The 22,149-nt window shown below is 45.6% G+C and overlaps 2 protein-coding genes across 3 annotated transcripts in view; one reads left to right on the plus strand and one right to left on the minus strand.

The window, feature by feature from the left end:
• LOC111856744 (arf-GAP with dual PH domain-containing protein 1-like) overlaps positions 1 to 11,952 on the plus strand; it is a 48,352-nt gene extending 36,400 nt beyond the window's left edge. Inside the window, exon 12 of the mRNA XM_072704756.1 lies at positions 10,267 to 11,952. Coding sequence (XP_072560857.1) covers positions 10,267 to 10,586 — 320 coding nt within the window. The 3' untranslated portion in view covers positions 10,587 to 11,952. The remainder of the gene's footprint in view (positions 1 to 10,266) is intronic.
• The window catches only part of LOC111856746 (ras-related protein Rab-26-like), a 65,753-nt gene that overhangs the window by 14,154 nt on the left and 29,450 nt on the right, over positions 1 to 22,149 (minus strand). For both annotated transcript variants that reach the window (XM_023836955.2, XM_023836956.2), the window contains exon 5: positions 16,875 to 16,927. In XM_023836955.2, the coding sequence (XP_023692723.1) occupies positions 16,875 to 16,927 (53 nt within the window). The remainder of the gene's footprint in view (positions 1 to 16,874; positions 16,928 to 22,149) is intronic.

Consider the following 22,149-nt stretch of genomic DNA (forward strand, 5'->3'; position numbering starts at 1 on the left):
CAAGCGCCTCATAAAGTCGAAAAGATTGTCGGGAAACTCCTCAGGGGCCCAGTAGAGGAACGGGCTGGTGTCCTGGGAATGGCACGTTCCACAAAGTGTAAACCGCTGAAAGGACAAAAAGCTGCACTTCCAGTGGGCCTGATTGGGCCTAGCTCATCGTAGGGACAAATACATCTGTGGTGAGACTGCTGTTCAATGCTTGCAAACTTAAAGAGGGTGAGAATTTTCTGAGTACCATGATTAAACAGGCCTACCGGAGATTTCAAGAATCCCCAAATGATGTTGCTGAGATGGAAAGAGGCATAGTGTGGCTTGCTAAAGCTACGCCTATGACCTTACCCCCAGGGGGAACTGCTGCTGTTACTGGTATCCCTAAGTTTTCTGGTAGTCTGTCAACTCCCACGGTCCTAGTTGATCATTCTGGAGGAGGGCCGTTTTCAGATCAGCTTATGGTGTTACCCACCCTTAAGAATGCTACAGATGTTCATAAGCCTCGTATCACAGTTAATGTGAGGAATATGTCCACTCGTGAGGTAACACTGAAACGTGGCATGCTAATTGCACACCTGTTTCCAGTGGATGTTGTGGATAAAGATCCACTGAAGAAAAATAACACAGAGTTGATTGAGCTGACTCAATCTGCATTTAATTTCGGTGATTCACCGATACCCCGAGAATTTAAGGAGCAATTATGCACAAAGATGCTGGAGCAACAAGAGGTTTTCTCCCGAGGTGAATTTGATGTCGGATGTGCAAGGAGCATAGAGCACTCCATTCGTGTGACCAATGATAAGCCTTTCAGAGAGCGTTCCAGACGTTTACCTCCAGAGGATGTTGTAGATGTGAGGGAACATCTTAATACCAGCTTTGATGAGATTGTTATCTCAGAGTCACAAAGTCCCTATGCTTCCCCCATAGTGGTGGTATGCAAGAAAAATGGCACAATACATATGTGTGTAGATTACAGGACATTGAACAAAAGAACAATTCCTGACCAGTACAAAGTGCCACGTGTTGAGGATGCTCTTACCTGCCTGAGTGGTAGGTAGTGGTTCTCTGTGCTAGATCTGAGGAGCGGGTATTACCAGATACCCTTAGTGAAGGCTGACAAAGAAAAGACTGCTTTTATTTGTCCGGCTGGTTTTTACCAGTTCGAGAGAATGCCGCAAGGGATTTCTGGGGCACCAGCCATATTTCAGCGGGCAATGGAGAGACATGAACCTCTTGGAGGTTCTTATTTAGATGACCTCATTGTATTCGGGAGAACACTCGAGGAACATGAGCAACGGTTGTTAAAGTTATTGGACAGATTGAAAGAGGAAGGACTTAAATTGTCCTTAGACAAATGTAAGTTTTGTTGCACTTCGATGAATTGGGACACATTGTGTCAAGAGATGGTGTTGCTATGGACCCCTCCAAAGTAGAGGTGGTGTTGTCCTGGCCACGTCCCAAGAACATATCTGCTCTTCGCTCTTTTCTGGGCTTTAGTGGATATTATCGGCGTTTCGTGAAAGATTATTCCAAAATCAGTTTTCCGCTGAACCAGCTGTTGAAGGGCTGTATCACTGCAGGGAAACCTGGCCAGCAATCCCGAGAAGGTAAATGTGCTGGAAAGCCCAAGGGGGATGATGCACCAAAGCAACTGTTCCATCCTTCGGAGTCATTCGGTTCTAGGTGGGACTCGAAGTGCGAGGCAGCTTTTCAGATGCTCAAGAAGAGTCTCACAGAAGCACCTGTTCTGGCCTTTGCCAATCCTCAGCTACCTTACGCTCTGCATGTTGATGCTAGCAGAGAGGGTTTGGGTGGTGTATTATATCAGGATCAAGGGGGTGGTCTACACCCTGTGGTTTTTGTCAGCAGGAGCCTTTCCCCATCTGAAAGGAATGACACCACGCACAAACTTGAGTTCTTAGCTTTAAGGTGGGCTGTTACAGATCAGCTGCACGATTACCTTTATGGAGGGAAGTTTGAGGTACATACGGATAATAATCCGATGACTTATATCTTCAGTAAGGCCAAATTAGATGCAGCCGGACATCGCTGGCTGGCAGCGTTGTCGACATATGATTTTAGTTTGAAATATAGGCCGGGCAAGCAGAACGCCGTCCTCATGGGATGACGAGTGCTCCTGGTGGTGAATGGAAGGCTATCCCTTCTGCTAGTGTCAAAGCGATGTGTCAGGCATTTCAGGTTGGCAGTTCCAAATGCTTACCACTACAGAGTCATTGACCTGATAGGAGCATCTAAACAGGCTATACACTTCTCAGAAAAATCCCTGATATCGTCTCGTCTCTCATCTGACAATCTACTAACTTGCCCCGAATCTCTCTGGTCAGGATCTGATGCACTTTGTTAGCTCTGACTACTTTTAAATTAGAAATCAAACACACCCCTGAGGTATGATTAAAACATTTACAGGTAAATGAATGTTGAGTCCTCTGTAGGGATGTTTGGTGGACTGTATTAAATCCTCACTCCACCAAATGATGACAGGACTGTCATGCATTTTCAATCCAAACGTTTCAGCCAACATGTGTGCATTAAATTTCTGATGTAGCATCTTTGGCTAGCCCAATATTTATTTCCACTAATGTTGCCGAATGGTTACTTTTAAAACCTTTTTAAGGACTGAATTACATGCAAATGACTACCTCTTGCTCTATTTAACCATGAATGCAGGGCCTATCTGTCTAGTCATTGCTATGAGTGCAGTGAAGGCTGTTTCCTTCTGAGCTTGTTAGAAAGCATGCTCTTCCAAATCCTATTTTAGATGGTGGCACAGGAGGTAGTGCTATCGTTATTTGAGGGTTGCAGGTTCGAGCCCTGGTTCCTCCTGACCCCATCAAAGTGTCCTTGACCAAGACACTGAACCCCAAATTGCTCCCGGTGTGCAGGTTGGCACCTTGCATGGCAGCCTTCGCCACCGGTGTATGAATGTGTGTGTGGATGGTGAATGTGAGGCATAAATTGTAAAGCGCTTTGAGTACTCGCAGGAGTAGAAAAGCGCTATATAAATGCAGTCCATTTACCATTTATTTTAAGCTGCTTTCTCCCATTAATGGGAACAACAGCACTGCTATGGACTGCTCATGTGATTTTATTATTAATAATGTAATACATAAATAATGATACAGTACAGTAGAAAGTGCATTACAGATGAGCTTCATAGAGCATTCATAACGCATAATAAACATGGCTATAATATGTTATGCCTTTGTATAAATAGTTACAGCTGCGTTTATAATACTTTATGAATGCATTATAATGCACTATACATTTTCTTGGTTTTGTTTTGTTACATTTTTGCAAAGTGACTTTGAGCTCAGGAAAGGTACTATATAAATTAAAGATACTATTATTATTATTAGTTATTATTAATGTACTTTATAGTGACTGACTTCTGCCACACTGAAGAGTTCAGTTGTGTTGTCAGGGAAAAATGCTTCGTGGTCCACAGTTAAACTTACATGAAGACAGCCACCAATACTGTGCTGTACCCTACAGCAGCCAGTCACATAGACCCTAAAGTACGCCTGTATCCTCCCAAATGGAAATGGATGAGATATGCGACTGCATGACATAATAGAATGAACCATTACCGATGTAACAGGAAAAATACTTGTTATTTATGACATGAATATTGACTGTAGAAATGAAAATGGAATCATATTTCAAAATAATGGGCTATATTTATTTGAAATTAGATTTTATTAATGTAATACAAACCATGAAGCAGGCCAGCTGTAACATATTGGTTTGTGTGTCGACGTTTTGCAAACATTCACACACAATCAACAAATCTGTATTTTGAAACACAAACAGATCGAGCTGAGATGTGGAGAGACAATGAGAGACGATTCCAGCATGCACAGTTTTCTTTCTTTGCCGTTTGAATCACGTTTCTATTCTGGAAACAAAACCTCTAATCAACTACTCAAAGTAGGAATTGCCGTTTCCTAAAGCACAAAGCAACACTAATGTTTTGAATCCTATTAGTGCATTTAATGCCCAATTATATAAAATCTTACAGATGCACTAGGGAGTCCATTCTTGCTGGTTGCATAACATCCTGATATAGAAGCTGCTTAGTTCACGACCCGCAGAAACCTTGTGGCAGACACTTAGACCACCCGCAGACACCTTACGGCAGACACTTGCGCCGCCGCAGAAACCTTGCGGCAGACACTTGCGCCGCCCGCAGAAACCTTGCGGCAGACACTTGCGCCGCCCGCAGAAACCTTGCGGCAGACACTTGCGCCGCCCGCAGAAACCTTGCGGCAGACACTTGCGGCACCCGCTGAAACCTTGCGGCAGACACTTGCGGCACCCGCTGAAACCTTGCGGCAGACACTTGCGGCACCCGCAGAAACCTTACGGCAGACACTTACACCACACACTGCCCCAGAAATGCATCAAAAAAGACGGCAGTCGCTCTCCTCCGTTCTGGCAGACGGTGCAGCATGATAAGCACTCAGACCACAAGACAGAGGGACACTTTTTAAGCGCAAGATATCAGACTCCTCAACAAATCCTAATTGCACACCAGATGCACTGAGTAACATTACTCCGCCAATGCATCTCTGATGGAACCACGATTATTAACTGTCACATAAATGCATATGTACATAAAACAAGTAAAATGAGGGTGAATGGCTTCTGCGCTCTGATGGACCTGAATGAAGTTTCACAGAGAAAAGCCGGTAATTGCCGGTGAAGTTAACGATGTGAGCACACACTAAAGAGGAACTCAGCTGGTGTGCTTTTGAAGCTAGACAGCTCTGATGCGCCCTACTCCTCATCACCATCATCGCCATCATCAGGACCACTGGAGAGACAAAATGACAAAATTTGCTGACTATGGGCGTTGGGGGCTCCCTGACAACAGGCAATTCTAGCAGCAACTGACAAGAGCCAAAATAAAAACCATACATAAGGTAGCAGCTGAGATCAATGTGAGGTGGAAATTGTTTATAAAACGATAGAAAAAGTTAAACAACACTCATGCAACCCTGACTTAAACCCATCGCTGCTTACATCCACATCACAGAGAAGCGTGCAGACAGCATGGAATTTGTCTTCCCTGTTTTTCGAAATGCATTTTGAATATGAGCATCCACTGCAAATAAAATCACCAGGGTTGGGGGCTCAACCTTACGCAGTGAAACTTTTTCCGTGTTGAGTATGGAAACTGGTGTTAACCAATGAAACACATCATGTGTTATGCAGGTGCGCCACTGAGTCAGTGACAGGACTTATCATACCTCCGCTAAACATGACAATGTCATCCAGGTGCTGTTTGTTCATTTTTGTTGGTGTAACAGAAATTGACTATTTCCTTCCCCCCAGTGGAAGCTTTGCATTTAATAATAAAATCATTTGAATTTATTGTACCGTGAAATTAATTATTTATGCAGTAAATGGAGGAAAATAAAGGGCCTACAACTTATATAGTGAAGAGGACAACAAATAAGCATCCGGCCAGACAGAGGTCATGGACCTGAAAAACAGACTGTCTGACCTAATGTCGGGTGAATGGCCAGTTTGCATCCCACCCAGGGGGTCCCCACCTTGTGCCCAGTGGTACCTGGCAGAGGTTCTAGGCTCCTACTAGCCTGACTAAAATAAACACTTAGTGGATGGATGGAGAACAAGGGCTGTGCTGAGACAGAAAGAAAAGGAATCACCTATTGCGATAAGATTATCATTTTCTCAAGGTTTCCAGAGCAACTTAAAATTTTAATGGTGCAATTCAAACGATTCCCATGATTCAACTGGATGATGGTAGATGGTAGTCCGGCACGTGTGAATGTTGCACTATCCTTAATGGCCTGCACAATGGGTCACGCCGCTGCCGTAGCCGTCGTGTGAATCGTGTGCATCTTCCTCACTGAATCTACACAGTTTCCATATCGCAGGCCCACGGCCTGTGCTAAAAGTTAAAATAGCACTGAATCCCTATCTTCTAAACGGGCTTTGTCTGCTTTCATACTTGGCCACTGTTCTGGGTTTAGGTAAAGATATCAAACTTAAGGGACTGTGCAAAGACGTTCATATAATGTATGAAGTAGTAGGCAATTAATGTTTGTGTGTGTGTGTGTCTATATATATATATATATATATATATATATATATATATATATATATATATATATATATATGAGAGAGAGAGACACACACAAATACTAGTATATATTAGTGCTGTGGTTCTCGAGACCAATTTTTTGTGGTCTCGGTCTTGTCTTGGTCTCGGACATAGCGGTCTCGATGGGATGGGGAAAAAAAGAGAAAACAGCACATCCTCACAGAACAGTATCATTATTTATTACGCGCCTCAATTCAAATGCAACCAGTCAGATGCATCTATTTTAAAAACGTTACATTTTATACATTTTCTCAACGGACACTGCCAGTGCTTCACAGTCCACACACATCATATACATCGCATCATATCGAAGTCGGCAAAGAAATGTCCGCGAAGTCTATAGCATAGTTATAATTCAAATAAATTAGGTATTTTACATTGATTAGAAAGCACGGTCTTGGAGGTGCAAGTCAATCTGGAGGCTCATTCTCTTCAATTCAAAGCAAAGGATCATTACATAGCTGTATTCATAGCTTACCCGAGGCCTCTGTCCCTGGTATAAGAGACTTAATATGAACATCTTTCTGGTACATCCCATCTCTTTCCCTTGACGAGGTCTGATAAAATGGTCATAGGAGAGGATTGCTGAGAATATTATTTTTCATCAGGCCTCGTAACTATGACAAATCTGGGAGATTTTAAATGAGACATATGGACAATATAATTGAAAAGATAACATGAATTTGATTTAACGAGTAATGACACTTTACAACAATGCCTTTTTTCTCTGCAGATGTGATATCGATTCTAGCCCTAGTCTGTTTTCGGTCTTGGTCTTGGTCTCAACCAGTCTTGGTCTTGGTCTCGCCTTAGTGTGTCTTAGTCTTGGTCTTGATACCCTCCGGTCTCAGCAATGTCTTGGTCTCGGTTTAGGCGGTCTTGACTACAACACTAGTATATATACATTAGCCTAATGAGTAGTGTTTGCGGAGAAAATTGAACTTGCAAAAAGTGGCATTTCTTTACTGTATGCAGAATGAATGGTGGGACGCTACAAATTGTCATAAAGAGAAGCTGATGTCACCCGACACAATGAAGTCAGAGAGTATGTACAAATACAAAATTCCCCAGGAGGCAGCATATAACCCATAATGCACTTCTTCAGAAGGAGACACTTCATGGGGCTGTTAATTGCTGTTAATGGGACCTGTGCTGGCCATTCCTGCTTGTATAAACCTCGTACAGAAGTACACAGTCTGTGGGTGTCAGATTTCAAGCTTAAAAGGACAAAGGAGTAAACGCGTAAAAAAAAAGAGTGAAGTTACTTCCAAGCGTTAACCCAATGACAGAAGAAGGAACTGACAAAGTGAAGAATCAGGTGCTGCAGGTGGCCCATCCTCTGAAAAAAATACAGAGCTGCTTCTTTTCAATCCAAGTAAATCAGGCATCAAATTAGCATGGGGAATGGGGACGCCGTCATGCCAGATCGGGGATCCGCTGTTTCGGAGGAGTGAGGCTCCCGCAATATGAAATCATGTCCGTCCTCAGGGGTGATCAATGGCCTGTCAAAGGCACCAGGCGGATGCTGAATGAACCTCTAGTCCACTGTAGCCCAGGCTTTTCTGCGATTATTATGAACTGCAGTCCTGACAGGCTGCTACCTATGATCCAGGATTATTTAATTTAGGTTTCCTATGCATGGTTCCCCCATTTGAGAAGCTGGCAGGATACATCAGAAAGCATCAAAACAAATAACTATCAGAAATAATACAAATGAACTGCAAACAGTATTTTGGTGTGTGAAGCCTTACACTGGGGGGTGCCTTACACCGGGGGCCGTGTCACATTACTGTCACTAACTCACGGCTACCCGTGTGTGAGGGGCCGTAAGATAGTATATCAGCAGGGTGTCAACAGAGCGGCCGGTGGAGAGCAGGCAGAAGCCACCATCACGCTGAAGCGAGATCTCAAAATACCAAGAAGCGAGATCTCAAAATACCAAGAAGCGAGATCTCAAGATACCAAGAAGCGTGATCTCAAAATACCAAGAAGCAGCCACTTGGTGATTGTGCCGTATTTTTTTAGTACGTTTTTGTATTATTAGACAACTCAATTCATGCACGTAGGAGCCCGATCTTTACGCTGCTAAAGCCATCTGCTCTCATCGCTCCAAACCACACAGAAACACACACAAAAAAAGAAAAATCCACCCAGTTTCAATCACATCTGAAAAACTGCCAGTTTCTGACCGTTAACTTAATAGTATTAGAAGAGAGGAGGACCCGTCCAAAAGCCTCCGGTATCTGTGGAGAAGCCACACCTTTTGCACTAATTTACCTTCAAAAGCAGAAGTATTTTGCACTTGGTACGGCTCCAGGGAGATGCTTTGACACAGACAGGTAATTATCATCAACAAAGAGATGCATTCAAGGGTCCTTCAGGAACGAGGGGAGAAACTCATATTGGAAGGAAAAATTAACGCAATGGCATGCAGTGTGACAGACAGGGCAAAGGAGTCAGCTGCCGACCATGCATGTCTATATAGAGGCAGAGAGGGCTGGCAGGGAAGAGCCCTAAAGCAACGTCTGCCTCCTCTTTGGCTCCATCTGAGTGCTTGTTAGAGACTGAACACTGGGTTACATCTGCACAAGCTGTTTGCCAGCATGGAGACACAGGCCATTATGAGTACAAAAAAAACTGCAAAAAAAAATTGGGTTAATCCTGGTGTCTGAAATACCACCCTTTTGTTCTGACTGAAGCATTTATATTATTATTTGACAATAGCAAAATTGTCTTGTCCCCCGTGGATTTGTATGAGACGTTCATATTGGTGAAAGCTGTTGTATCATCAAAGCTTGGCCACGCCTCTTCACCTGATTGGCTGAGGGCCCTATATGTACATCTTCACTGGAGACATGGGAATTTAAGGTATGCATGTCAACAGAAAACTGCCTCGCAGTGCCTTAAAGCTGGATCAATAAAAGAGCAAAGAAAAGCTGATGAGCCGCTTCCCTCTAGCCTTATTGCGGCATCATTTGTATATCTCTGTTTTCCTCTAATATTACCTCATCACATTCTTCATAAAAGATTTAATTTTCCACCATAATGACCATCAAAATGTATTTATTTTAGCCTTATATTCGACATAGCGTATAAAGTTGCTAATCTGCTTCTAATTATAAATTCCATATACATAATAAATTCCACTGACAAAGCTACACTGCTGACTAAATATCATACATGCCTGCTATAGTTGGTGGATGCCTGGCCTTGGGCACATCAGCACCACACTGGCTCTCACTGGAGAGCCACACTGGAGAGCTAATTCAGCACGGAGAGAACGGACAGCGCTTCTTCATCGCCACCCTGGCCGAGCCACGCCAATTATACATAGCTGGCAGCTAATGACAAACCCACGGCCACAGGTTTGCAGCCCGAGGGGCGTCAGTCACAGGGGGGCGTTAGTCAACACTGCAGACTGTAAAGCTCCACCTGTATTGACGGCACTTTTCTCCCCCCCCCCACAGACTCGATAAACTGCCCCTTCTTGGGAACTCATGCTGTCTCATCACCTGTCACAACATATAAAGTATTGGAAGCCACTATTATGCATGTTTAATTTGCAGAGCTGCATGGTAATGAACCGCAAATGTTAAGTGCCCGTGATGGAGCCGTGATTGCTGAAAAAGCGGCATCGATTCTGCCTGTCGAGGAGTTATAATTGATGGATGTCTGACTCCAGTGATTCATTCCCATTTCAAACTAACTAAATATTCACCTCTAAATCCCAGCTCCACCCTGCGGAGACAAAATCTCAACAGACGCTTATAGCGAACTAAACAAAATTTAAATATAGTACACATGAATAATCATCTATGTCTTCAAACCACTGACCCATGGGTATAAATCCAAAGTTCCAGAAAATAGTGTTTTGCTACAGCCATAAAAGTTGCAGCCTGTCAAAAACTACAGAACATTCTGGAATAAAGCACAGGGCTCCATGACAGTAGTGTCCCTGTGTGTGTGCAGAGGTGAATTTACAGCAGAACAAATTGCACTGAGAGTATTGAGAATTATTTCCAGTAAATGAGGTTTCTCTAATCTAAATGTAAAAGCAGGATGGATAACCAAGCAGCAACTCTGGACATAACAAATTTCACAAATTCGTCTGGCACTCTCAACAGAGGAAGAAACAAGAATTCCATCTGGACCTGAGTACGTCTGGCTGAATATGCTGGGACGGTCTGAGTCGATGGCAGATGAAGAGGATGCGGGACAGGACCGAGGCAAAATGTGGCATATTCCCGCAGTGTGCTGTGAATCGCTCCTGTCTGTGAGGAGGATGTTGCAACTGAGGCTATGGCCAGCAGATGGTGTGGCAATTAAAGAGCAAGATAAAAGCCTAAGTGTGCTGCAGCCTGAAATCTCAGGAGAACGTCTGGAGCCCCAGACAGGCAAGTACCCTAAATGTGCCGGTAAACCTCGGCGAAGTAAGCAACCGTAAGCCGTACAACCTGCCTGCTGAGGCTCGTTAATCATGTGACGTTAGATTAATCACAGCTTGCACATGAAATATGATGTATGTGATGTGGGCCATTTTTCACAGCAGATTTCTGAAGACAGGATTAATGGGACAAGTATGGGCTGAGGGGGAGGTGTCAGATTTCACAGCGACATGTGTCTCTCCCGCCAGAAAATGAAAGGAAACACAGGCCCAACAGGCCACTCGCAGGCTGGGGGTGGGGGGCTACGAGCCCCGATGGATTCCTGGCAGGCCGCGCTCTGGCGTTAGCGCTGTTCGTGTGCCGGGAGTGAGGCATTGGAGCACAGCGAATGAGAGCCGCAGGCTCTGCATCTTCCCCTGGGACTGCGAACAAACAACTGGATGCTCTCTCCTTGTCGTGATGACACACTGATCCCGGGCCAGATGGCTGTGTCTGTGTAATAGGGGAAATTGCATATCGAATCTGCTGACCGAAACTGAATGACAGGGTAGGAGACTGTGACCATGGAGAGCGCCACACAGACCATCGCTCTGTGAAGGAAACGGCCGTGGCGAGCAGCCGTACTGGACAGCACCGTCTGATGGGCCGAGTTAATGTCTCTGCACTGCCTGTGCTTCTGACCAGCAGCAAACAGGATTTTAATGAGGACCTGGAGTGAAGTACTAAAAAGCGCAGAGGAAAAGGATTATAATAATTCAGCTTTTATATAAAACACACCTGCATTTAACATATAAGACGTGCAAAGGTGCTGTCACTAATTAGCTTGCTGTCACTCTAAATTAACACTGAATCAACTAACAGCTGATTCACATGTAACAGATGTTAATGTGCAGTAACCACATTTATTATTTCGAAGTAATGATTACCAAACGAGCGTCGCATTTTGCCGAGATACAAATGGGTTTTAAATTGGTTTTATGGATGGTGTAGCAATCAGGAACACCTTAGCAGGGCAGATGAAAGTATGAAAAAATGCAAAGCTCATCAGTAGACTGGAGGACTAGAAGACAAATAAAGCATTAAAAATTCAACATTTGCATGCTCATTGCCGGCTGATGGACCAACAATCAGTTTGACACAAGGAACCCACTTCAATGGGTGCTTTTCCAGAATCATTATGCTGCTATAGTCAAGGACAAGCAGCTCCTGCAGCTTCATGTAAAATGATCAGATCTTTATGATTATCAGGCTTTTTCAGGCTCAATCTTATCTAATGAACTGTGAGTTCATTGTTTGTGTTTGTTTGTTTGTTTATTTTACCAGGAAATTCCAAAATCTCTACAAGAGAGACCTGGCCAAGGGGGCCGTACAAACCCAGTTTACCGTTCGACATACCATAATATGCAGGTCTTTGCGATTGACCCTCCTCTGTTATCCTTGGTGGCTGATGTCTGGCTGTTAGAGGATGATGCGTCTAAACACGCCCCCCCCCCCCCCCCCCCCCGTAACAGGCAGCCGTCGCAGGCCCGCTGACCCGGTCCGGCCAAATGGTGTGTGAAGGTGGCGACAGTTCAGCTGTGAGCCCAAAGCCCCCGTGGGGTGAACCATCTGCAACAAGTGTCGGGGGGGGCTTGTTTACCTTTGGCACTCTCTTTGTCTTCATTAGCACTAATTAACACTCATTAAGCAGACACATGACAGGGCCTGTAGAGTGCCAAGATGCCCATACAGCCCCCACCCTCCTCTAATGCCCCCTGACAGAAGAGGGGGGCCACAGGGGCCACCCAGGACATCTCTGGGTCCCCTCCCCCAAATCCACATGCAAAGTGGCACTCGAAGAGCTTGATGGTAGCTGGGTTTTGCATTGCGATGGTTTGCATCATCACGCCTCATAAATACACATTACATAAATACAGAGATTTATGCAATAGGTTATTATTTCTTTCTTTCTTTTAATTGCAGTAAGACACTGTTTTTCTTCTGGTCGCTGTCCCTCTGACAGTCTCCGCTGCCCACGAGGTCCTAGAAGACACAGCTTCAGGGAGACAACTGCCTGTCCTGTGATGCTTCACAGGAGCAGATGGCTCTGCCAGTTTTATTCATTTCCCAGCATGCCTGAGGCTTGGTGTGTGTGGGGGGGGCTTCAAGCATAGAAATCCTATACAACTAGAATGGTAGCCCTGGAAGGGTCATAGCAGGACTTTTTGTTTTAACATGGTAATATCTATGTTATACACAGAGAGGTAAGGAGCATGTACAGACAGCACGTTGCTGCACCCACCACACAACAAACCACGTCAGGGATGAGAACCTGAGTGCAGCCGTGCGCCGGGTGATACCTCAGCACCACACTAGTCCAAATGGACCAGTGTGAGTCTTTTTCCAGTGACTGCAGTGCCAATCTTGCCACCAACCTCTAAATTTTACCTGTAAGTTGGAGGACCTCCTTATAGGGCTGGATGTAGATTGAAGTCATACCCAGGACAAAGCAAATGCAGGTTAAGGGCCTTGCTGAAGGGCCCAACGGAGTAGGATTGCTCCAGGCATTCAGGGGATTTGAACCAGTGACCATCTGGTTGCTGGCACAGATCCCTGGCCTCAGAGCCGCCACTCCGCCTGGTTCACTCTATGTTATACACAGACACCAGAAAATGAGGAAACTCACGGTCCTCATTTCTGATGAAAAAAGTAATGCATTTCCATGCCTTCTGTGTGATGCTCTGAGTTTTCTAAGTGTAGGTAAACAAATACTTTGTGTTATACCAATGTTGGCAAGCCTCGCATGTCATTATTGACCTGGGTGCTTGTCGGTTGGCTAGCAATATATGTGGGATTTTATGCAAAAAACGTTTCACTAAACAAAGCCTTTATCTGGGTGCTGAAGCTAATCTGGGTATAATGAATATGGTAAAGCTTTACATTAACTGCACCTTCATAATGCATTCATGGAACATTCAGTGTACATTCATAATGCATCACATAACATTCATAAGCAGCAAGGAAGTACACCTTAACACTCTAACATACTTTCATATACATTATTAACAAAATTATATGATGATAAACATTATAATCATATAATAATGTTTGCTATTAATGTATCTTAAAGCTGTTACGGTATTTTAGAATATTAAGGTATATTTCTATTCTGTTATCAGTGTTCTATGAATGCATTATGAAGGTTCACTGAATGTTCTATGAATGCATTATGAAGGTGCACTGAATGTTCTATGAATACATTATGAAGGTGCACTGAATCTTCTATGAATGCATTATGAAGGTGCGCTGAATGTTCTACGAATGCATTTTGAAGGTGCGCTGAACATCCTATGAATACATTATGAAGGTGCGCTGAATGTTCTATGAATGCATTATGAAGGTGCGCTGAATGTCCTATGAGTACATTATGAAGGTTCACTGAATGTTCTATGAATGCATTATGAAGGTGCGCTGAATGTTCTATGAATGCATTATGAAGGTGCGCTGAATGTTCTATGAATGCATTATGAAGGTGCGCTGAATGTTCTATGAATGCATTATGAAGGTGCGCTGAATGTTCTATGAATGCATTATGAAGGTGCCCTGAATGTTCTACACATGCATTACAAAGGCATTATGAACGTGCAGTTAATGTAAAGCATCACGGCGAATGCTTTCACCGGGCATTCCAGTGACTAAACCTGAAGCACGACTGAAGCGTTAGGGTGACCATGTCTTCTCTGTTTATGCCACTTGACATCAAATCCCCTTCATCCCTCAATGCTTTCACATTAAGAGCTAAAACCTACCACTTTAAACTAGCTTTTGATCGTGGCTAAACATTTTGCTTGACATCATTATTCATCTTGATTTATGTTTTCATCTTTTTAATATGTGTATTTCTAACACTTCAGTTTTATTATGCATTTCTGTCTCTTGTACTGTTTGACTTTCCGTTACGATTCGACATCGCTTTGGTCAACAATTGTTGTATTAAATATGCATCATAAACAAAAGAAGTGAGCGAATTCCATTCTAGTTCCATGCGATTTCTATGTTCCACAGAGAAGTGGAATTATGACCTTTACCTGTTTTTGCCCAGCGGATGAACAGAAATGAACAGAATGGGAATGGGGGGGAGGGGTTTAAACTGGTGGCTCCCAGCAAATGACCGCACCCAGTGTGGGTTTCAGAAGCTCTTTTCTCCTGCACCTAGGCTTCTCCTACCATCAGCAAGTTTTCCCATGTCCAGCACAAAACCCAACCAAACCTGAGAAGTGCCATTGCCCCCACCCCCCCACACAGCCGACACACCGTCCCTCATGTGACGCAGGTGGCTGAAACATTAGCGGTTCTCTAAAACTTTAGCCGTAGTTGCTGCTCCAGTTCTCTGGCTTGCTGTGCCTATTTAATGAGAAGTTGCAATGTAATGAGAATTCTTTCCTAAAATAAATACACTTTGCTATCTCATGGGCATGAGTTATGGCGCCTACTTAAACATCATTCCAATTTAAAGGTTTTTTTTTTTTTAATAAAGTATGCTGAGTATGTCGAGGTAATAATGCCGACTATTAGTCCAAAGCCTGAGAAGTACCTGCCCATCAATAACTGAGCATGACGATGCTGCATACATGTGAACAAAGGCAGAGAGAGACACAGGTAACCGGCAGAAAAATGCATCCATATATAACCCTGATCAGTTTCAGCAGAAGAATCCTGACATAAATAAGCCAATTATGAAAAAAGATACAAATGAAAATATATCCGAAACACACTATATACCATAATATAAATTAAAATTATATTATTACCAGAAGAAACATTATTAGCTCCAGTACACTCCAGTATCCAGCTACTGTACTGCAGCTATTGCTGCCTTACAATTATAATGATATAATTTAAAATAATTCTGTAATTATGCAGTAAAATTACAATTATAATTACAATTATAAGTTTTTCTCTGCATATGTTTCAAATATAATTACATAAATCCTTCTTATTTGATAATGATATAGGTTTTATTTTGAGCCTATTACCCATTAGTCTTCACTGCATAATGTCTGATTGAGCTGAATGATCCCATATCACCCCAGGAGCTGAGATGGAGCTTTCTAGATGGCTGTAGTAACGCTGGATGCCTGGCAGGCAGCAGAGCCTACATGTGAAGCTCTCTGCCTTCATCTCCTACTTACAGAACCCTCTGAGTATCTCAGGCTGCTTGCTGGAGAGATGAATCGGGCTGGAGATTCCGGGGGTGTCAGACCTGCCCCTTATTACCGCGTCTTATATGCTCTCCACCACTGTCTCCTTTGCCTGTTATTCTCTACGGCTCTGTGTGCAGCACTAAAGCACCCTAAACACTGACGACGCAATCTGTGCCGCTGCAAGACAGAAAACACTAGCGATGACAATGAGAGTGACAAAATGACAGGCCGGCTTGGCTTCGGGAAGGACCGCCACGGGGCCCTCCCGCGTCTCCTGTGTGTGCCAGTCATTCTCCCGCGTCTCCTGTGTGTGCCAGTCATTTCAGACAAGGTCCCGGGTGCAGCAGTTTGGCACAGAAGCAGAGTCATTACTTCATCGCTTCATGGCGAAATCTACATCAAACATCTCTACTGGCCCTGTGCCTTATGACTCATCGCTTCACTGGAGGGCTAAATGTATATTTTGTATCTGAATTTTATTACGAACCAAAAAAAGACCTATTCACTATTCACGGGCTATTAATTCCGGTTGAGGTATCCTTGCCAACTTCATTTGTATGGGACAGGGACTGGGATAGGAGCTGGGCCTACTTGCTCCATAGCCCCATCTTTAGGATCACAATAAAGAAGTTGTGGAGGGGCAACATCCCAGAACCTGTGCTGGGGCTACCTGCCCGCGGCCTGTCCGGAGTGTGACAGCTCCAACTCCTCCTAGTTCCTCACTACAACAATGCAAATATCTTCATCGTCGGACTGAGAAGGCTACAGGTGGAAACATGGCAACAGGTCCCACACTCTCCCTCATTGGCTTCAGAAGGGCCACCAACTCCAACCATCTGATAGCAGCAAGATTGGCGCCTCCTACAGGCCTTCAGGAGAGCGGCAGTTACTCGCAGGTAAACCTCTTCCTCTCATCTCGGGTAAAGCTCACAGCAAACGCACATGGAGCTCATCAGGCACAACATGGGACAGTGTATAAAACGTATATTTCCTCTTATTAAATGTTAAAAATCCACCCTCCATTTCCCCTCACAGGCGATAAATAGGTACTTTAGACCATTTTTAAACAAGAAAGTTTCTTCTTTAAAATGCATATCTGTGCTCAGTGACACCAATCGGAAAACCAAAAGGAGAAAAATTGCTCCCAAGAAACCGCTGTCTTACCTGGATGTTGTCAAACGAGGTTTTGTTGGTGACGTCATACAGCAGCAGAAGAGCTGAGGGAAGAAAGAGAACGACAGAATTACAGGGGCGGTTTTTAATGGGAGGATGTGGTCCTGGAGATCCTGTCAATTAAAGCCAGGATGAAATCTGGGTGACCAGCCTGGTGCTAAAAGCACAGCTCAGTGTGCTGAGACAGAGACTCATCTCCTTCTACTCAGACACGTCTGGGCTTCTCACATAATAACTTTCCGGTTTGTCAACTCGCCTGGCCCTGTGGCTGTACCTTTCCGTGGTTTTTAACAATCAATTAAAATGAGAACTGTTTCTTCCCTGAATTAGGTAACACCCAAGCCGATCCCTGCCTTGGTAATAGGGGCCTCTTCAAGCAGCTCGGTGTGTGGGTGTGGGCAGTGAGATGGGGGACAGGCCTGGCCAGTGACGACGGGTGCGGGCTCGTCAGCGGTCGCGGATGGAGGGAGGCAAACGGAAGCCTGAGGAAAGCGACTTATCGGGGGGGATAGAGGATGTAGGGGGGGCAAACCCAGCACCAGGGTAAAGTGATGCTGGTGGTGTCACTTAGGCATGGGGACATAAACACAAGAACAGGGGGTCGCTGGAGCCTCCACTAATACCAACAGCAAACATCTGGGGGCAACCAAGCAAACCGGGACCAGGGCAGCTGAAAAAGCTCAGAATCCAGCAAAACTGAATGGTACACAAAGGCCTCCAACCACATACACATTCATTTACTTAGTAGACGCATTTGTGGAGCAATTGGGTTTAAGGGCCTTGGTTCAAAGGTCCTACTGTGATATGACAACTCCACCACAAAAGTTAAACCTACAATCTACTGGACAGTCCCCAAGCCACTGAGATACACACCGTCCCACCACCATTTCAATTATGGTTATACCTAAACAAATAAAAGTTTCCAAACTCTATCATCCAACCATCCTTCAATCCTCCCAATCCCGGCCGCAGGAGCAACAGTGCTACCCAAGGAGATACTGTGTCACCCCCAGCAGCAATAACGCTCCAGATGGTGCAAGCATTACAAAGTTTTCTGGAAGTCCTCTGGGGTGCTGCTTATGCTAATTCTGTCGGAGTCTGCCTGGAAGTTAAACTTTGACCCCAAGAGAAAAGGCATTTCAGCATCCGTGCCACTTTCCCTGGTCCCCGGGTACAGATACGGCATAAAGACGTTAGTTTTGGACCTCAACAATAAGACGGAAGGGGGATCAGAGATGGATACGGAATCAGACTCTTCCAGGAGTCCAGCAGGCTGCCGCTGGGTGACTGGGTAATTGGTAGGCTCGGTAATTGCAGCACTTAAGTGAACGCAGTCATCTTGCACGATAACAAAAGCCTTCCTCAGTACTGTCACTCAGTCAGAGAAGGTGGGGGACAGAAACGTGGATGGGGGAGGGGGACTGGGGGCAGAGGAACAGAGAAACAGATCATAAAAAGCAGGAGGAAGCGAGGCTGAGGCGAACAGGATGGGAGCTCACACCTCACTTGCTAATTACAGCCCACTTCCTGCATGAAGACCAAAGCAGCAGCAGGTTCCCAGAGCGACCTGTGTGGTAGAGTAACCGCGAGACAGACCGAGGGCCACTCATCCGGAGGGCCACTCATCCGGAGCACCTCCAGGGCCATCACAGAGCGGAGGCACCCCCTCTCCCGAAACCCAGGAGACTGCTGGGGGTGTGCATGTAAGAGGCTGCCATTGGGGAACACTGAGTGTATCTGAGGCGCAAAGAGAAACTGACATGGGGGGCGGGGCGAGGCAATGCAGGGCGGGGCAGGGCGGGGGGGGCGAATTCGAAGTTTGGCAGGCGCGCCTTTGCAAATGTAAACAATGTCTTTGGTGCCAGACTCGGATGTGGGAATTCATGCTGATTAATTTAATTATGCAGAAAGTGCCGGAATCATCGCACCTGGCTCACTTTGTGTTTGTGCTCTGTTAATGAAACACGCAGTGGGTGGCGTCAAACCCCCCCCCCCCCCCCCGAGGCTGAAATGTGTCTTAAAGTCGGGTGAACTACACTGGTGGGTCTCTAGGTGCCCCCTAGGCTTGTGTGGGCTGCTAACTCCCACTGTACCTCCTACATGACGGCACTATAACCACTGGGCCCTCGCTGGGCAGCATGCGTGTGGGAAATTACAGGATTTTCAAAGCAAAATAGGGGTCATAATTCATGCAGAAAGCCCAACGTTATCATTAGCCAATGACACGTTTTGAATCTGTGAGTGACAGGTGAGAGGCCCAATGAACTTTCAGCTGGGGCCAATATATGCCCTGGGGGGTGGCTTGTGGGAGTTTTATCTCATTGATTATCTTTCAGAACCAATCAGTTTTCATTCTGCCCTCACATTTTTGTGTAATTAAAACTACAATGAGCATGGAGATGAGACATTAATGGCATGTTGGTTACATAAATTGTTATATATGGGGGGACATTAAAGGTCTGCTGGTTATATATTACAAGGATCCAGGAAGCAAACTGTGGCCAGCCTATTGCACCCAGAGAGGGGCCTGCACAGATGGGCGCAGTGGGCCGTCAGCGTGGAGGGCACTGTAGAATTTAATTTCTCTGTTTCACCCGAAGCCCCTGGCGTTCCATAAACACACTCTGAATCCAGACAAGACAGCCGCGAATGCTGGGCTGAGAGGCTCCAGCAAGCAGGGAACCTGGGGGTGGGAATTAAACTTCCCTTAGGCTGTGCGTCTCATCTTTCGCTTGTATAAGTGAAAGCAGGAACACAACTTAACTGGGGGCTGGGGGGCATTATGAATACACTCGGAGTAGATTAAGAAGCTTGAATCTGGGCAGCAGAACATATGCTGCATTTTTCCGGACGGTGAACCGATCTTTCCCGCAAACAACTAAATGCCACGAACATCGCACAGAGTGCATGCAATACACTGATCAAGAAATCAGGGGAAATATGGCTGTCATACCTACAAGGAACTTGACCAGTGTAGATATTAAGGACTTCCGCCTTGACAGCAATGTTTTCCCAATCCAGTGTGGCAGAGAGCTGGGAGGGAGCAAAGATGTGGACCGTCTGTGGGTCCCCAAGGACTGGGTTGGGAAACACTGCTCTTCAACACCCCTAACCTGTTGGTGTCATGTTTGCTACTCGACGCCCGACAAGGCACCAAGTTTCATCCCACACGTACCCCACTCTGGCCCTTTGTACCACGGCCATGTTTGATGTTTGGAGAGCCCCTCGACATGGCTGCCTGGCAGAGATCAGGATATGTGAGCCTGCTAAATGGAGAAAGCAGTGGGACGACCTTGTGTCAAGCCCGGCAGTGAGTGGAGATGCCAGACACCGTCTCTCTACATGGCACCAGGACTGCAGTAAGGGATCTGCGAAAGCTGCCTGTAGCTTGCTGGGCAAAGACCAATTACACGACCCCAAACTCTTGCGAAAAACAACACTGAAAGGCATTTTCACTCTTTTCCAACATTTGGACTCACAGGCTATTTGCTCTGAAGAAAAACCACCAATCATCTAAGGCAGTCCTCTCTGTGTGAGTGAGGGGAAAGGCAAGCCACCATCAAGCAGGACGTGATCAGCGATGTGATTGGACAGGAGGGACCAAACGCCCGTCAGCAAGAGCCTGCAATCATCCACCTGTCTACAAGCTGACAGACAGGGAGTTTATGGAACTCAACTGGCATTCAACGTGGGGCTGGAGCTCCTCTGAAGTCTACATACGGGGCAGCGCGACTAGAAAAGCAGCAAACACAGCCACGAGCACCTGACTGGGCCGGACGCCAACTCTCAAGTCAGCAAACCTGCCGTGCAACGTGGTTGTCAAGTCAAGTGAAGTAAATTGGGCTTTATCATAAGACACTCAAATCACAGGGGCACGAAATAACGTATGAAATTGGCTTAGAAAAAGATAATGGCGGTCACAACATACAGAGAATAAAATGTTCTGGGCCCCTCTGTCTTGACGAGAGCCACTAGTCTGTCACCGATGGGCCCAGGCTAATAGACCCTCCTACGTGGACCAGACCTGTGGGTGAAACTCTGTGTCCCTGCTCTCGCTCGCTTCGTACCCTGAAGTCTCTGAATGGGGTCTGACGGAGCACCAAAATTCCCAGCCAACTTTCAAACTAAAACAGGCCCCAGTGCCGCCCTTCCCCCAGCCTGGCGACTCCCCAGAAATCTGCCCGCCCGCTCAAAGTCTGTTCTCACCCACACCCCCTGCCCACATACATGTGCACACATGTCATGGTAAGGACTACAGGCTGGGGTCCCTGACGTCCCAGAGCAGCGGGACACTGGACATGCAGAGATGTGCTACAGAGTTGTTGGTCATTGGTTTGACTCTAGATGCTGACAGAGACACTGCCATGGTCCCTTACCCACTACAAGCTAATCACAATGGGGGGTCTTCACTGTCCTTCCCTCTATTACAGACACACTACAACCGGAGACTACAATGCTAGATACATTTCTAGTCACCAAATAGCGTTTCCATGGTTCAACTCATTGTCTAACCACAGGCTTTTTAATGATCTGGTGACAATCACTAGGGTTTGCAGTGCTGTCGATAGGCTGTCTTGTGGTTGTCTTGGGTCAAGGATCAGATCTGGATAATATTGTAAAGTTCAGTCTAAATGATTGGACGGTCTATCATTCCCCTACATTTTGCGCCGTCTTTTGAAATCAATACGTTACAATTTTACGTTTGATTTAGTCAGAAGAAAAATGATCCATTTCACGTCAGAAGAAAATGTCTTTGAACATCATTTGGCCTGAAGGGGCCCGTCAGGTCACTACAGGGGATTACAGAAAGTAACCCAGGACACACTTATGCAAACACAGCTCATGCCATTTCATTACGTCGGCGCATACCGGAGACCGAGAAGCACCATTCATTTTAAGAAAAATGAATTATGGCCACATTCTCAGATTTGTCCAGATTTGCTGACGGTGATCCAGTTGGCTTCCCGCTGTCCCTCCTCTTGGCTCCGCCAAGCCTCCTGCTGACGGCCGCGGATGAGTGCCGGATGGAGGTTATTAATAGCGCACTTAGCACCTCTGGAGCGCGGCTGTCCGACAGCCAGTCCGAGGGAGGGAAGCGGGAAGGCAGACAGGAACAGGCCCCGGGAGAGGCCCTAGTGTAGACGGCAGCTTGCAAACGGTCCCTAAACCCCTCCTGTGAGAGCCGATGCTGGGATGCGGTGATCCTTAATCATGACACAACCTCATGGGCAGGATGTAGCTCACAGGAGCTGGGTTCCGGGGTCCC

This window comes from Paramormyrops kingsleyae, chromosome 22 (genome assembly GCF_048594095.1).
Source record: "Paramormyrops kingsleyae isolate MSU_618 chromosome 22, PKINGS_0.4, whole genome shotgun sequence".
Lineage (NCBI taxonomy): Eukaryota > Metazoa > Chordata > Actinopteri > Osteoglossiformes > Mormyridae > Paramormyrops > Paramormyrops kingsleyae.